Source organism: Cuculus canorus, chromosome 15 (genome assembly GCF_017976375.1).
Source record: "Cuculus canorus isolate bCucCan1 chromosome 15, bCucCan1.pri, whole genome shotgun sequence".
Classification (NCBI taxonomy): domain Eukaryota; kingdom Metazoa; phylum Chordata; class Aves; order Cuculiformes; family Cuculidae; genus Cuculus; species Cuculus canorus.
In genome coordinates, this window is record NC_071415.1 from 832946 (window position 1) to 848678 (window position 15733).

A 15733-nucleotide genomic window follows, 5' to 3' on the forward strand; every position below is an offset into this window, starting at 1 on the left:
GCATTTCCCCGCAGTGCAGGAGCCCCCTTCAGCAGGGACAGCTAGCGCAGCCGGGGCAGTGGGTCCCCTCCCTTCAGGAGCTGGGGGAACCCAAGAGGAGGGCACAGGGTCAGGCAGGAGTCCGACAACAGCATGGAGTCCGTACACACTCCAGCCCAACACCTCAGAGCATAGTTTCCTCCCTCTCCCAGCGCCGTGCCTTTGGCTTTCCCCGGCTACAGCATCACAACTTTTTATTCTGGTCAAAGCTTCAGGAAAAAACCCAGCCCACCACCCCAACATTGCACAATGCACATTGGTCACCTTCACCCCAAGGAGCTTCCTCCAACACCGAGACCTTTGTTCCTGGGACACGGCCCCGAGCAGGCTGCTCGTTTGAGCAAAGGGCCCTGTGGCACACAGCTGGAACTTCAGTTGCTGGGATAGGAAACAGTGATCTTCACCAAAAAGCCTGGTCACACTTTCTCGGGTTGCAGACCAGGGCAGGAAACGCCCTCCAGTCACGGCTCCAGGAAGGAGATGAAAAGCCAAGCAGGTGAAGCCCTTGCCAGTACAGGACAAGGCACCTCTAGCCTTAAATCCTGCCCCAGCCTGGGTAGGGCAGTGCCAAAGGAGCCTCACACCACGTCAGTCCTGGACACTAGTCAGCTAAAGACGTTACATTACAGCACGTGCGTTACCAGCGCGCAAAGAGTCCTGGACAGTCCCGTAGGATTCTTGTTTATTTTCTTACTTCACCCTGCAGCCAACTCACTGCCAGCAGCACGGGCATGGTGTGGAAGACAGGGTTCACCTCTCCCTGGCCACTGTCCAAAGCCCCGTGCCGCTCTCCCCGTCCATCACATCACGTACCAGGCTGCAGCTCCAGCTGCCACGGCGATGCAGGCTGCCAGGATCAGCTGCACCAGCGGCTGCTTCACCAGGGCCACAGCAGCGTGGTAGGGGCAGCTGGGTCCCATCTGGCCTGCTGGGACACAGAAAGCACTGTCAACGCTGTGAGTCTCATGCCATGCACATGGGGCAGCTCTGTCTTTGCCCACGACCTACCCAGCTTGTCTGCATAGTAAGGGCATTTGCGCACATCTCCTTTTCCATCGTGGACTGGAAGGTCTCCGTCTTGGGCTTCTTCTGTCAGCGACTTGCCAAGCTGGTCTAGCTCATCAAATACCTGCAAGCGGTCACAGTGAGTACACAAAGAGGGCAGTGCTGAGCAGCCTTCATCCAGACCCCACCCCCCCCAAAGATCCAAAGAACAGGCAAGAACCACTCATGCTTCCCTCCTCCCAAAGACAGCACATGTCACTCAATTGGGAAGGCCCTGCGGTGACATCCAGCACACACTACGGCTTCCAAGAGCATCAGGTCAGCCCTTGGAGCAGGACAGATGCAGCATCACCCTGCCGTCTGCCTTCCAGCCTGCAGCGGGCAGGAGGAGGAGGCAAGGAGCTCTCGCTGCTGCAGATCCTCTCTGGGAATCACTGCTCCCATTTGTGCAGTGGTCAGGTAGCCAGGGCTTTCTGTAAGGATTCTGATGAAGGAGCCAACCACATCCCACCACGTTTCTGACCAGCTTAAACTACAAGGACCAGCTGGCAGCACAGATTGAAGCTTCACCACAGTAGCTGAGACTGCACTCGTTCCCCTGGGGTGGGCAGGCAGCTCAGTCAGGCTTCATGAAAGCAAACGCTATGGGGAAGAACAAGAGGCTACAGACATTTTTGGCCATTGGTCAACACCTCAGACATGAGCCAAATTGTAACCAGTGTGGCGCAACTGCTCAAACCCATTGAGACTGTCCCAGAGCCAAAGCCCAGCTCTCCCTGCTGCTTCAGAGACACAGAGCCCATGGAAATCTTGCAGTGAAGTCACCTCTCTTTTGCCCTAATCAATGGCTTGGCTGTGGTGCTAGAGCACGGGAGGAATTCCTGCCCAACACCAGCCATGGCTCCAGAAGGCAGCAGAAGTGCCACACAAACTAGAGTCCACGCCTGCCAGACAGAAGGGCTCCCTGTTCTCAGACCCAAACTACCTTGCCTGGGTGAGCAGTTTGACTGGATTAACCCGGGCCTCAGAGCTGGTCCAGATGTGGAAGCAGCAGCACCCACACATACAGGAGCCCAAGGGATTTAGTACCTGCATGTTAAACCTGAAGGCTCTGTTGGCTTCTTCCACGATCCTGTCCTTGGTGTTCTTGTCCAAGTCCAGAGCATTCATCCTTGCTCTGTAGAGCTGCTTGAATTGCTGAGCATTGGAAATGTTGTCAAACACGTAGAATTGGATCCCTTCCTCAGTACTGGGCAACTTCAGGGCCCTCTGGGCTACCTTCTTCAGTACTTGGCCACCTGAGAGGTCGCCCATGTAGCGTGTGTAAGCGTGAGCCACCAGCAGCTCTGGCTCGTGTTGTCCCACATGATGGATTCTGTCCACATAGTGCTGAGTTGCCTCAGAACACTGGATCTTCTCTTTCCAGTCTTCTCCATAGAAATACTGCAGATCTTTCACCAACGCTTCTCTCCGGTGAAGCTCTAGGGGGAAATACAGAGGAGCAAAGACTGGGTTGTCCTTGTTGCGATCTATCTCCTCTTCCAGGGCGGAGTATGTGAAGTAAAGTGCCACGGTGGCCAGCTGCGGGCAAAGACAGCTCATGTGAGAAGCCATTTATCACATCAGCACTTCCCAACTATTCCCCTCAAACAGAGTTGGGGCTTGACACAAAGGCAGCCTGGATAGCCCGTACCAGGAATGCATCCCTTGGAGGACCAGAGGCTCTTCTCCAAGTTCATAACAAAGCTGCCTGCAGAGCACAAGCAAAGGATGAGTGAGGCTGCACCTTCAGTACTGTTTTCAGGTTTGGGTCCCTCAGTACAGAAAAGACATTGAAGGGCTGGAGCGTATCTGGAGAAGGGAACCAAGCTGGGAAGGGTCTGGAAAACAGGCGTTCTGGGAGCATTTGAGGAACATGGGGCTGCATAGTCTGGAGCAGGCTGAGAGGAGACCTTTTTTGCTCTCTATATCTAGCTAAAAGGAGGTTGTAGCAAGATGGATGCTGGTCTCTTCTCCCAAGTAAGAAGTGATAGGATGAGAGGAAATGGCCTCAAGTTGTGCCAAGGGAGGTTTAGATTGCACGTTAGGAAAAACCTTTCCTGATAGAGTGGTGAAGCCCTGGCAGAGGCTGCCCAGAGTGGTGGGGGAGTCTCCTTCCTTGGAGGGGTTAATAAAACATGTAGACATGGCACCTGGGGACGTGGTTTAGCAAACATGATGGTGTTGGACTGACTGTTGGACTGGATGAACTTAGAGTTCTCCAACCTTAATGATTCTATGACTCAGTGATTCTATGATCAGTCTGATGTTGCCAGCTGCGTGCTCTCGGTCTCCTGTCACCTTGAGAGCAGGACACAGGGATTAGTTTCGTCTAAAAAGTATAACTGGCACCAACAGCCTTGGGCTGACAGAGACTACTGTGTATACCAAGACCTTCAGGATCCGACAGGGCTATCAGACCCAAACCAGAAGAGAAAGCAATCCAACCTGAAGTCTATGGAAAACAACCTTGTCTTCAGAGGATGGAATAAGTACTGTAATCTCAGGATTTCAATCCTAAACCACCAGCATCCATGCTGCAGCCACACCTGCCTTGAACAGCCTAAGCAGGTCCATGGTGGGCCAGCATGCTCCTCATCCTCCTCATCCCAGCTGCAGGATACAGCAGGCAAGAGTCCCAGGAAAGTGCCCTCCCATAGTTCTGACACTTTGGTCTGGATTCCCCCATCCCCTGCACACAGGGCAGCACCCACCTTGAAGAGCTCCTTCCTGATCCGTCCTTTCAGGAAGTCCTTGACAAACTGAGTGTTCTCCGCACGGTCATGGGATTCCTTAGTCCCCTCCTTCAGCAGCTCAGAAAGGTCGGTGGGACTGCAGACAAAGAGAGCTCCTTTCACCCCACTTCCAGAGGCAGGAATGAGTTTGTCTCTGCTGTGCTTGGAGGATCCCCCCACTCCCTACCATCTCAGGGCCACTTGGGATAAGGTAGAAGGTGGGATCTCTCAGGCCAGCCCCGCAGGAGGAAGCAGCGGAGTGGCAGCAGCCAGAGGCTCCTTCTGGAGACACAGTACCCATGTGCCAAGGATTCTCTGAACCCTGCATCATTACTTGTGCTTCTTATCCAACAACACTACAAAAGGAGGCCTGGAGCATTAGAAGCGCCACTACCAGGGCAGTCTAAAGGGGACAGAAGCCTTGGTGGCATCCCCCAGGGTCACTCTGGAGAAGGAGAAAGGCTCAGGTAAGAGCAGATCCATAGGCAGGCAGGACCCTAGCTTTTCTGACTTCAGGGTATCAACTGTTGGAGAAGCGATGAGAGCTGAATGGCAAAACAGGCATGAACACCCTTTAAAAGTTTATTTATCCTGAATTACACTGGTTTTGCAGGTTTCCACAAGTTGTCCTTCCGAAAAAACAACCTGATACTAGGTTACAGCCACTCTACCCACACGGAGTTTAGCACAGAGTTACCAACATCAACACTTGCTCAAAATTATGCCAAAGTGCACCTTACAGTTTTTATGGCTCGTGTGCTACAGACAGCACGTTCTTATCAGCTGTGAGACAGACTTCAAACACTCCAGACCTAGACATGCCAATCTAGGTATTCCAGGAAGCAACCTGTTTGCCTTTCCCATTTTCCAAGTGTGAAGCCTTGGCTTTTTGAGCAAGTTAAAAAACAAATTCATACACATAACCTCGAAGAAAAGATCTTGCCTGGGCCAGGGGGTATTTTGGAAGGCAAAAGAGGCTGCTCACTGGAGTAGAGTTCACCTCTAGGGTCATTTTTCAAAACAAGAAGCTGCTATCACATGAGACTGCCCAGCAAGCCATGGAAAATTGGCTCACCTTGACTAGGAAGGCACAAACACAACTGCGAAATGGTTAAAGCGCTTATGAAATGTGAGCTTGATAGGAAAGACCAAGAAAATAACTGCTTGTTGTCAGCCTTAGGCAGATCCCTCCTCCCCATCCCTTCCAATAGAGTTTGATTAAACAGATTATACTGCATGTTTATTTGCTTAATCACCTACTGGGTTCCCTCACTCCTTTTCCGATGAGGAGAAAGATCACTGCTTTACCTGGAAGGCCTTCTGCCTTGCACAACACTCTCCCTGTGCCACGTTGTGAGATGTGACTCACCTGACGTTGTCATCGTCTGTTTCCTCATAGCGCAAGATTTCCCCTTCTTCTCCCGCCTCCGAGCCCTCCATAGCTGATGGCATTGTTGGTCGGTGCTGGAGATTAGACAGTCTGAAAGACAAAATTAGTGAGGGACCTTAGAGGGAAGCTGCCTCGGCAAAGCGATGGGTATGGAATGCTGCACAGTCCAGCAGCGAGCCTCTGAGCTGCCGCAGCACACAGGCGGTGAGAAGCAGCCACTGGCCGTTTCCACAGCACGCCAGGCACTTCCAAGGAAGCAGGGCTTGTTTGGTTCAGCTACCTCAGGTGAACTGCAACACTAATACCCAGTTTACAAAACATTAACCTCAGAGGAGACCTACAACACAGCAGGCAACCTGCGTCAGGTTTCCTCCTCCAGGATGGCTGCCGGTCGAAAGTGGCCAAAGTCCTCCACGTTAGCAATCTGCACGAGAATTGTCAGCAAGCTGTTTCCCACTGGCACAACCAACCCTTGCATCCAACGTTAGACTCAAAGCAGAGTAACCGGAAAGGGAAGCACCTCTCCTTTGGTCAGGAGGAAGACCGAACCACTTCCATAGCAGTTCAGAGCCTCCTCTGGAAGAAAGCAGCTCTGAATTAGGGTAGGTAAGTCAAGCAGCATGCAGGGGAAACAAAAGGTTTCCCGGCAATGGAGTAGATGAAGAGGAACTTCCAAAGCAGAGGCAGATTTCACTGCCCTGCCTTCCCTAGGCTGCATTCCATGAAGAGTCAAAGCAGCCACACTTCACTTAGAGTGAGCAGCAGAAAGTTCTTGCTACCACCCACACGCTCCTCTCCTGCCTAACAGGCTTTATTTCAAACACCAGAAGTAACTGAAGCACAGGAAGTTCCACCAGGACACGAGGAAAAATCTCTCTCCTGTGAGGGTGCTGGAGCACTGGAACAGGCTGCCCAGGTAGGGTATGGAGCCTCCTTCTCCAAAGAGATCCAAACCCGCCTGGATGCATTCCTGCGCACCGTGCTGCGGTGACCACACTTTAGCAGGGATGGAGTGGATGAGTTCCAGAGGGCCCTTCCCACCCTGACTGTCTGGGATTCCCTTCTGTGATTCTGTGCTGTGTCACTCACTAGAACCGCAAGCACCTTCACACCAGGCCAGCAGAAGCGCCCTACCTCCACTCATCACACAGTTTCAGCTTCAAACACTGGGAAATGCCCCCCCTGGGGAAGGGAAACCAAAGCAAAGATGCAAACCCTGTGCGAGCTGAGCCAGGAGCCTGCCATGGGCACAGCGGGAACAGCCTGCTTGCCCCAAAGCACAGTCAGGAGCCTCTTGCCAATACAAGCACGTGAACCCTCCCGATGCCCTGGCTTTCTGCTCACCTTACTTCAGGCCAGGAACTACTCAAGAAACGCAGGTTCCAAAATTAAACTAGCTGAACTGGTTCTGATTTATCTCCCAGAACCACAGTCCCAGAGGAAGGGTGTGCTGCCTCTGCATGCTGTCAGGCCTGTGACAGGCACCAAACAGAGCTACAAATAGCAGCACTTCAGCATGCTCAACTCTTGGAAGAGGCCAGAGGCTGACATTAAATCCAACCCGAAGGAGCACACCACATCAAACCTCAGAAACCAGCAGCTAGTGGCAGAAACGGCCAGAGGCTCCCAGCAGCCAGACACGCGTGGTGCAGCTCCTGAGGTCATCCTTGTACAATACAGCCCTGCTAACTCACTCCTCAGAGCCTCCATGCCCACACCTCACAGTGCACACAGAAGCTTTGCTCTCCGTGCTACGCAGGGGACATCTCGCAGCGTCTCAGCAGCCTTTACCCAAGCCCGTTGCTAGCATTGTAGAAGAACAGCTACTCAGAATAGTGAATTCCTGTTTCAGCAGCACTGTCTGCTGTTGGAAGAAGGGGTTAGCATGTAAATAGCCATTTAGGGATCCTGGTGTGCTCTCAGACCTGTATCTCCCAGGTTTGGTTTTTTTTGTGGAAAGGCTCAGCCTTACATGATCCTCTCTCCAGCAACGTGCAGGGCAGTGACAACAGCAGCCCCTTTAGCCTGAGGCGAGAACAGTGCACACATGGGAAAAGATGAAAGCTTAGATTTTTTCCCAATGCCATCTCTAGTGCAAACACCTCCCTGAGAAGCCAATGAGACAACAACCCAAGAGACAAGTCAGCACAAATCAAACCCCTGCCCTTTGCAGTATTGAGATATTGGAGGAAGGGAACCAAAATTTTCTCTTTCACCACCACAGATCCTTGCTGTTATTCAAAACCTGGCAACTGAAAGCCCACAACACAGTCACTCCTCAAAGCCCTGTTTTCCCAGGGCATTCTGCTCCTCTGAAAGAGGCAGTGTCTTGCATACCGAGAGGGAGGTTCCAGCAGCTGCCTACCTCCACGGCAGAGCCTGGAACCCCGCTTCATTTGCTACAAGGAGCTCTGCTCATCAAGACCCTGGCTGACATTCAGGGTAAACACATACCTCCCTGAGGCTCTGACAACAGCCTGCCTGGGAAAAATCCAGCAGCTACAGAAGAGTCAGAATAACAGGGATGGAGAAGGGAGGGGTTTGGTACAGAACATCTCAGCACTGCAAACATTTCTTTCCCAATAATGATGTTCAAACCCTCCAAGAGAACACCCCTGTCTCATCCAGCCAGCAATTAGTTTGCCCCTACACACATTTCCACAGTAAGCTTCACATTCAGGATGCACAGCTGTTCTTGGTGTGGAAACACAATACCAACAATCCTGTGCCTTTTGAAGGAAGTAGATACTGCTGCTGCAGGGAAGTAGGACTGAACGTTCAGTCAAGTTCTCATTGACTGGAAAAGGGGAAACATAACCCCATTTTAAAAAGGAGAAAAAAAGGACAATCTGGGGAACTACAGGCTGGTCAGTCTTGCCTCTGCACCCGACAAGATCAGGGCAGATCCTCCTGGAAACTCTGCTGAGGCACATGGAAAATAAGGAGGTGATTGGTGACAGCCAACATGGCTTCATTAAGGGCAAATCATGCCTGATGAGTTTGGTGGCCTTCTACGATGGGCTACAGCACTGGTGAATAAGGGAAGAAAAACCAACATCAGCTACCCAGGTTTGTGCAAAGCATCCAAGATTGTCCTGCGTAACATTCTGGTCTCTAGAACGGAGAGACACAAATCTGACAAATAGACCGCTTTGAGAATAAGGAATCGGCTGGAAGGTCACACTCGAAGAGTTGTCAATGGTGGGAGGCATCCCTGCCCACGGCAGGGGTGTTGGAATTGGATGGGCTTTGAGGTTCCTTCCAACCCAAATCATTCTGTGATTCTATGGAAGCCCTGGCTACGCTTGGGCACCCACTAATACCCAGGCAGGACAGAGTTCATGTTTGCTGGATGAAATGTCAACGTATTTCCCCATACACAGAGCTTACATCTTTGCTTTCACCAGCAGCAGCGTGTGGATGGACCTACCTAAGCACCACTGCAGCAGAGGCAAACCCACAACTCCAGGCCTAACAACGTGAAGAGTTGTTAGAGGTGACCTGGCAAGAACATCAGGAGAGCTGTAAATCTCTCCTCCTCCCTCTGGGGAGGGATTTGGCACCAGCTGCTGGAAATGAAGACTCACAGAATAAATTACCAATTACCTGGTCCCAGGTAGGTTTCAGACTTCACCAGGACACGGCCTAAAGTCTGGCAACAATTTGAGGCTAAGACACCTCTAGAAAATGCTGCTTCTGTCCCCCTGAGCTGCAGTTCAGCATCACAACAAATCCACCAAGGATCGAAACTCTAGGGGTGTTCAAAGTTCTCACCCAGTTTCGCACTCACAGATGTGACCCTTGTGGCAGGCAGCACATCGGGGGTGCTCCCATTGCTGGGAGAGCTGCGCAAGGGACAGGTCGGACAGGGTTTGGTCTGGGAGAGGAGGCACGCAGGGCAGCAGACACACAGGAATACATCAAACAGCCTTCGCTCCAAGGAGAGCCAGTGCCCACCCTGCACCCAGGAATACATCAAACAGCCCTCATTCCAGAGAGCTAGTGCTCGCCCCGAGGGTCCTGCTGGGCCTGGAACACCCAGAGCAGGGCCAGGCCCTTACAGCCATTGTATGGGATACATAGGAGTGCCAGGCAGTGCCTGGCTTGAATGAGACGCTTGTTCCACCCAACGATGGAAAAGCAGGGACAGAATGGGGCCTTCACCATCCAAGCTTTCTCAGAGCTCAGCTCCCCACACCAGCAGAACCCAGTGCAGGACTCTTGTTCCAGGAGTCACCACAAGAAGGACATTGAGGAGCTGGAGCATTTCCAGAGAAGGGAACAGAGCTGAGGAAGGGGCTGGAGAACAGGGGTTGTGGGAGCAGCTGAGGGCCCTGGGGCTGTTTAGGCTGGAGAAGAGGAGGCTGAGGGGAGACCTCATTGCTCTCTGCAGCTCCCAGAAAGGAGTTTGGAATGAGGTGGGTGCTGGGCTCTTCTCTCAAGTAAAAAGCAATAGGGTAAGAGGAAATGGCCTCAAGTTGTGCTAGGAGAGGTTCATATTGGATATTAGGAAAGATTTCTTCAGTGACAGAGTGGTGAAGCCCTGGCAGAGGCTGCCCAGGATGGTGGTGGTCTCCATCCCTGGAGGGGTTTAACAGATGGGCAGACAAGGTGCTAAGGGATCTGGTTCAGTGGTGGACAGGGATGGTTGGACTTGATGATCTCAAAACCCTTTTCCAACCCAGTGAAGGACTTTTTACAAGGGCATGGAGCTATAAGACAAGGAGGAATGGTTTGAGGCCAAAAGAAGGGAAACTGAGATTCGATCTTGGGAAGAAATGTTTCACTGTGAGGGTGGGGAGGCCCTGGCCCAGGGTGCCCAGAGCAGTGGTGGCTGCCCCATCCCTGGAGGGGTTCCAGGCCAGGTTGGATGGGGCTTGGAGCCCCTGATTCCCCCTGATAGTGGGAGGTATCCCTGCCTATGGCAGAGGGTGGAACTGGATGGGTTTAAGGTCCCCTTCCAACCCAAACCAATCCATGATCCCACGAACCCAGGGCCCACTCGGTATCGGCAGCTGCCTTAGGCCCGACGCGCGGGTTCCCGGTACCGGGGAAGAGGTTTGGGGAGATCCAGGCTTCCCTCCCCGAGCCCGGGCGATGGAGAGAGGGATCCGGTACCCAAAGGCAGAGCAGGCCCGGCCGCGTTGCTATGGAAACACATCCCGTTCACTTACCCACCGCCCCGCGCCGCGAGACAAAGCCCCGGCCCTGCCGCCCCGCGCTTATGAACACAGAGGGGGAGCGGCGCGGCCAATCAGAAACCGCCGAGGGCGCACGCCGGCACCGCCCATTGGTGGAGCCTCTGGATGGGGGCGTGGCTCTAGCACTCGCCCCGCCCTCCTCTCGCCACTGACCAATGGGAAGAGGCGCCGAGAGAAGCCACGCCCACACCCATACAGAACAGCGCTGCGAGAGGCCCAGCCCCCTTCGCAGTCGGCTAATGGGAAGTGGCGCCGCGCGAGGCCCCGCCCCCCGCCCCCCGCGTGCGCAGGAGGAGGCGGGAAAGCGGTGAGGGGGAAGGAAAATGGCAGCGGTGGGGAGTGACAGTCATGGATGTTCTGGCTGTGCGGGACACAGCGAGTGGTCCTTCAGAAAGGCAGTGGCATCCTGGCCTGGATCAGCCGTGGTGTGGCCTGCAGGACCAGGGCAGGGGCCGCCCCTTTGTGCTCAGCGCTGCTGAAGCTGCACCTCGAGTCCTGGGTTCAGTTCTGGAGCAAACATCAAACCCTGGGTTCGGTTCTGGACATCAAACTGCCCTCACTCCAGAGAGCTAGTGCTTGCCCTGAGGGTCCTGCTGGGCCTGGAACACCTGGAGCAGGGCCAGGTCCTTAAGGCTGATGTATGGGATACGTCGGAGTGCCAGGCAGTGCCTGGCTTGAATGAGATGCTTGTTCCACCCAACAATGGAAAAGCAGGGACAGCAAGGGGCCTTCAACCTCCAAGCTTTCCCGGAGCTCAGCTCCCCATACCAGCAAGAGAACCCAGTGCAGGACTCTTGTTCCAGGAGTCACCACAAGAAGGACATTAAGGGGCTGGAGCGTGTCCAGAGAAGAGAACAGAGCTGGGGAGGGGTCTGGAGAACAGGGGTTGTGGGAGCGGCTGAGGGATCTGGGGCTGTTTAGGCTGGAGAAGAGGGGGCTGAGGGGAGACCTCATTGCTCTCTGCAGCTCCTGGAAGGGAGTTTGGAATGAGGTGGGTGCTGGGCTCTGCTCCCAAGTAACAAGCAATAGGATGAGAAGAAATGGCCTCAAGTTGTGCCAGGGGAGGTTCATATTGGATACTAGGAAAGATTTCTTCACTGACAGTGGTAAAGCCCTGGCAGAGGCTGCCCAGGGCAGTGGGAGAGTCCCCATCCCTGGGAATCCCTGGAGGGGATTAACAGATGGGCAGATGCGGTGCTTAAGGATCTGGTTTAATAGTGGACAGGTATGGTTGGAATCGATGATCTCAAAGCCCTTTTCCAACCAAACAATTCTATGATTCTCACTAGCCACCTTTCAGCTCCTGCTGAGTGCTTCGGCCTCGCCCGTTCATGCTGATGGTTTGTGATGGCTCCAGCTACAGAGCCAGGACCAGGACCAAGCCTTGCTGTCTCTGTGGCACAGCCCAGCCCACAGCCTGGGGACGGGAACCTGGCAACACTGCCAACAGCAAGGCAGGGAGCAAGGCCAGAGCTTTTGCTCCATCAGAGCATCGCAGGCTCCCAGCTGGTCCAGTTTGTTACGTCCAGAAACTGTCTGAAGTGCATGCACAGAGAAAAGGCCACATAATTTCCTCTCTACAACGCACCACCAAGTATACTTCAGCCTCTTCAAGCTGCCTCCTTCCGTCCTCCCCCTCGAACTATCCCTCACAACGCTACCTCCTTCCCATGTCGTGGCATGGGCTCTTCCTCAAACCTCCAACTCTGCTCCTTGCACTGACTCTCCCCTTCTTCCATCTCTCTTTTAGGAATCGTTTTCCCAAATATAAAAACAGCTTTCACCCTCCACAGACAGGGCGGTCGGTGGAGCAACGAGAGAGAGATGCTGGGCTTTGCTCCGCAGCGGTGCTCACAGGGTATCGGATCTCACTGCTTCCTCCAGTCACCCCTCCTAGGGCTCCCCACCCCTGTGGATCTGCTGGTGCCGGAGGAGCGCAGAGCTCACGGTGAAGCCCTTCCCACAGTCGGCACAGGCATACGGCCGCTCCCCGGTGTGGATGCGCCGGTGCTGGATGAGGTGGGCGCTCTGCCGAAAGCTGTCCCCACAATCAGCGCAGGCATAGGGCCGCTCCCCTGTGTGTACCCGGTGGTGCCGGAGCAGGGCTGATCTCCATAGGAAGCTCTTCCCGCACTCCGTGCACTCAAAAGGGCGCTCCCCGGTGTGGAAGCGGCGGTGCTGGATGAGGTGGGAGCTGACAGTGAAGCTTTTCCCACACTCAGTACAACCATAGGGACGCTCGCCCATGTGGAACCGCCGGTGTTGGATGAGGGCAGAACTCACAGTGAAGCTCTTCCCGCACTCGGAGCACCCATATGGCTTCTCCCCGGTGTGCACGCGCTGGTGTTTCATGAGCTCAGAGCTCTGGCTGAAGCTCTTCCCACAGTCACTGCACTCGTATGGTTTCTCTCCGGTGTGGACCCGCTGGTGTCGCGTCAGGGCTGAGCTCACGCTGAAGCTCTTCCCGCAGTCGCTGCACACATAGGGTTTCTCCCCAGTGTGCACTCGCTGGTGCTGGACCAGCTGTGAGTTCCCGGAAAAGCTCTTCCCGCACTCGGCACACTTGTAGGGCTTCTCCCCGGTGTGGGTTACCTGGTGCCGGATCAGCTTCGAGCTCATACTGAAGCTCTTTCCACACTCAGAGCACTCGTAGGGCCTCTCCCCAGTGTGGATTCGCTGGTGCTGGCTGAGATGCGACCGCTGGCGGAAACTCTCCCCGCACTCGGCACAAGCGAAGGGTTTCTCTCCAGTGTGGATTCTCCGATGCTGGACGAGGTTGGAGCTCACCCGGAAGCTCTTCCCGCAATCGCCACATATCGTCATTCTCCCTGCAGAAGGATTTCTCTGCTGCATAATATCTGGCAGCCTCCTGAAACTTTTCCCACAAAGCGTCACTCGGCTTTGCCTCTTTTGCAGGGGTCTTGGAACCCTTCCTGACTGGCGTGGGAGGAGTGGGTCCTCTGTGGGACTCTGGGAACTGTTCTCCTTGGAGAGTCCTGAGAGTAAACCCTCACGTTTTGCTGCCCCAGGGACGCCTTGGTGGGCATTTTCCTCTTCCTTGCTCACAATCCCATCTTCGTCTGCAATAAAATGAGAATCCAGAGAGGAGTCACAGACAGGACAGGAAACTTTGGACAAGGGAGATTGAAAGGGGACAAACTGTAAAGATTTGGCAGATTGATTTTACGTATAAAAAGTTCTGGTATTTCCCTCCAAATCACTCAATGGATTTTCCAGAGTGTCCACAGGAACAAACCCTGGAAACAGCCCCGTGTGCTTTGCCAGAACCTGAATCTACTGAATTATCAGCTTATTAGAGGTAGAAACTTCAGTGCTCAAATGGGACACATAGCTGCTCTCGCAGGATATTACAGCTGGAAATGTTATCAGAAGCTGAAACGGAGTCAGAGCCACACTCAAGGCCACAAAGAGCTGCCTTGTTCAGCACAAAGTTACTGGGATCCCAGCAGATCCAGCCTCTGCACCCACGCTGCCAGCACTGCAGAGAGAGAAGATACACAAAGGAGACGCTGGCCCTAAGGCACAAGACAGGGAGACTGTCTGGAGCCTGGGTTATACTTCATGGGTTTAGGAAAGGCAGGTCCTGCCTGACCAACCCCATCTCCTTCTATGACCACTGACCCGCTTAGTGGGCGAAGGAAGGGCAGAGGAAGAAGCCGGCAGCTCCTGCCTTGGATGGGCTATAAAAACCTCAAGTGGGATGGGCAGGGATCCATCCAGCACAGTCTGTTCTACATTAAGAAGCACCCGTGTTCTGGGCTGCATCCAGAGCAGTAGAACCAGCAGAGCCAGGGAGGGGATTCTGCCCCTCTGCTCCGCTCTGGTGAGACCCCACCTGGAGCCCTGCATCCAGTTCTGGAGTTCTCAGCACAGGGAGAACACGGAGCTGTTGGAGCAAGTCCAGAGGAGGCCACGGAGATGATCTGAGGACTGGAGGACCTCCTGGATGAGGACAGGATTAGAGAGTTGGGGTTGTTCAGCCTGGAGAAGAGAAGGCTGTGGGGAGACTTTAGAACAGCTTCCAGGACTGAAAGGTGTCCAGGGAAGCTGGGGAGGGAAGCTGGATCAGAGAGAGTGCAGGGAGAGGACGAGGGGAATGGTTTTAAGCTTAAAAAAGTGAGACTGAGATAAGATCTTGAGAAGAAATGTTTTGCTGTGAGGGTGGGGAGGCCCTGGCCCAGGTCGCCCAGAGCAGTGGTGGCTGCCCCATCCCTGGAGGTGTTCAAGGCCAGGTTGGATGGGGCTTGGAGCAACCTGGTCCAGTGGGAGGTGTCCCTGCCCATGGCAGGGGGTGGGACTGGATGGGCTTTGAGGTCCCTTCCAACTCGAACAGTGATTCTATAACATCAACTGAACTACCAGAAGGTGGCTCCAAAGCAAACCAAAGGCGGCAGCGACTCCGGAACAGCAGGATGAGCTGTGGAATCCCTGCTGCGAGCTGACCGGGTGCTACGACACAATATCAGCAGGCGAAGAAACACAGAGAGAGCTGCAAGAGGCCGAGACACCTCAGGGCTGGCTCGGGAGTCTCCGGAACCATGGATTGCTTGGGACAGCACACAGGGAAACACCGCCGCTTGTCTGCTCTTCCCGGGGTCTCAGGCACAGCGGGCAAAGCTGGCAGGAACCCGCTCCAGCCCCGTGCCACCACTCCCGCGCATCCCGGCGGATTTTAGGGACGTTGGAGCCACTTTTCCCACCGTTTTTCGCAGGAAACTGCACCAGCCCCTTACCTACACCGGTCGCTTCGCAGGCGCCGAGGTGCGAGAGCCACAGCTCCTCCTTGGGGTCCCTGTGGGCGATCATCCTCGGTCTCCGGCTCCGGGAAAGAAAACGGGAGGGTCGGGAGCTGCGGAGGGGAACGGGCGACGCTGCGCTGGACCCCGGTGCCCCGCGACCCTGCTGCACAGGAGCCTCCTCACCGCCCCAGGGCTGATAACGGGGCTGCGGGGGCTCCTCAGGGACCGGACCCCCTTCTCAGCCCCGGAGGTCACGTGACAACGGTGGCGCCCAGTGTTGGCGTCGCTCACGTGACATTCGCGATCACGTGACGGCGACGCGCCGATGTTTGCATATATCACGTGACTACCGCGGTCACGTGATGGCGGCGCCCAATTGCGGCCGAACCTTCCCCTCCGAAAAGGAGGGAAAATGGCGGCGCGGGGGCTCTCCGCGCAGGGAAGGCTGCTCGCGAGGGTTATGCGTGCTCTGTCCTCAGGACAAGGCTCCTCCCGGGGCCGGGAGGGACCTCAAAGCCCACCCATTTCCACCCCCTGCCACGGAAATCCACCTCCCACTGGATC

At 54.7% G+C, this 15733-nt stretch overlaps 2 protein-coding genes across 4 annotated transcripts; both read right to left on the bottom strand.

Annotated features, from left to right (window-relative positions):
* Positions 1–212: 212 nt before the first annotated feature.
* Positions 213–10484, bottom strand: HMOX2 (heme oxygenase 2). 3 transcript variants are annotated; one of them, XM_054080480.1, is made up of 6 exons: positions 5489–5552; positions 5188–5298; positions 3798–3915; positions 2134–2625; positions 1048–1168; positions 213–964 (listed from the first exon to the last, which is right to left on the bottom strand). In XM_054080480.1, the coding sequence occupies exons 1-6, from the start codon at positions 5527–5529 to the stop codon at positions 840–842; spliced, it is 1008 nt and encodes a 335-aa protein (XP_053936455.1). In that variant the 5' UTR covers positions 5530–5552; the 3' UTR covers positions 213–839. The 3 variants fall into 3 exon arrangements, with proteins under 3 accessions (XP_053936455.1, XP_053936456.1, XP_053936454.1); XM_054080481.1 differs by lacking the exon at positions 5489–5552 and adding an exon at positions 10383–10484 and having other exon boundaries at positions 214–967; XM_054080479.1 differs by having other exon boundaries at positions 214–967.
* Positions 10485–11473: 989 nt separating this feature from the next.
* On the bottom strand, positions 11474–15525 carry LOC104068174 (zinc finger protein 501). The gene is made up of 2 exons (XM_009571023.2): positions 15164–15525; positions 11474–13489 (listed from the first exon to the last, which is right to left on the bottom strand). Exons 1-2 carry the CDS (start codon positions 15234–15236, stop codon positions 12303–12305), a joined length of 1260 nt encoding a protein of 419 aa, XP_009569318.2. The 5' UTR covers positions 15237–15525; the 3' UTR covers positions 11474–12302.
* Positions 15526–15733: the final 208 nt, after the last annotated feature.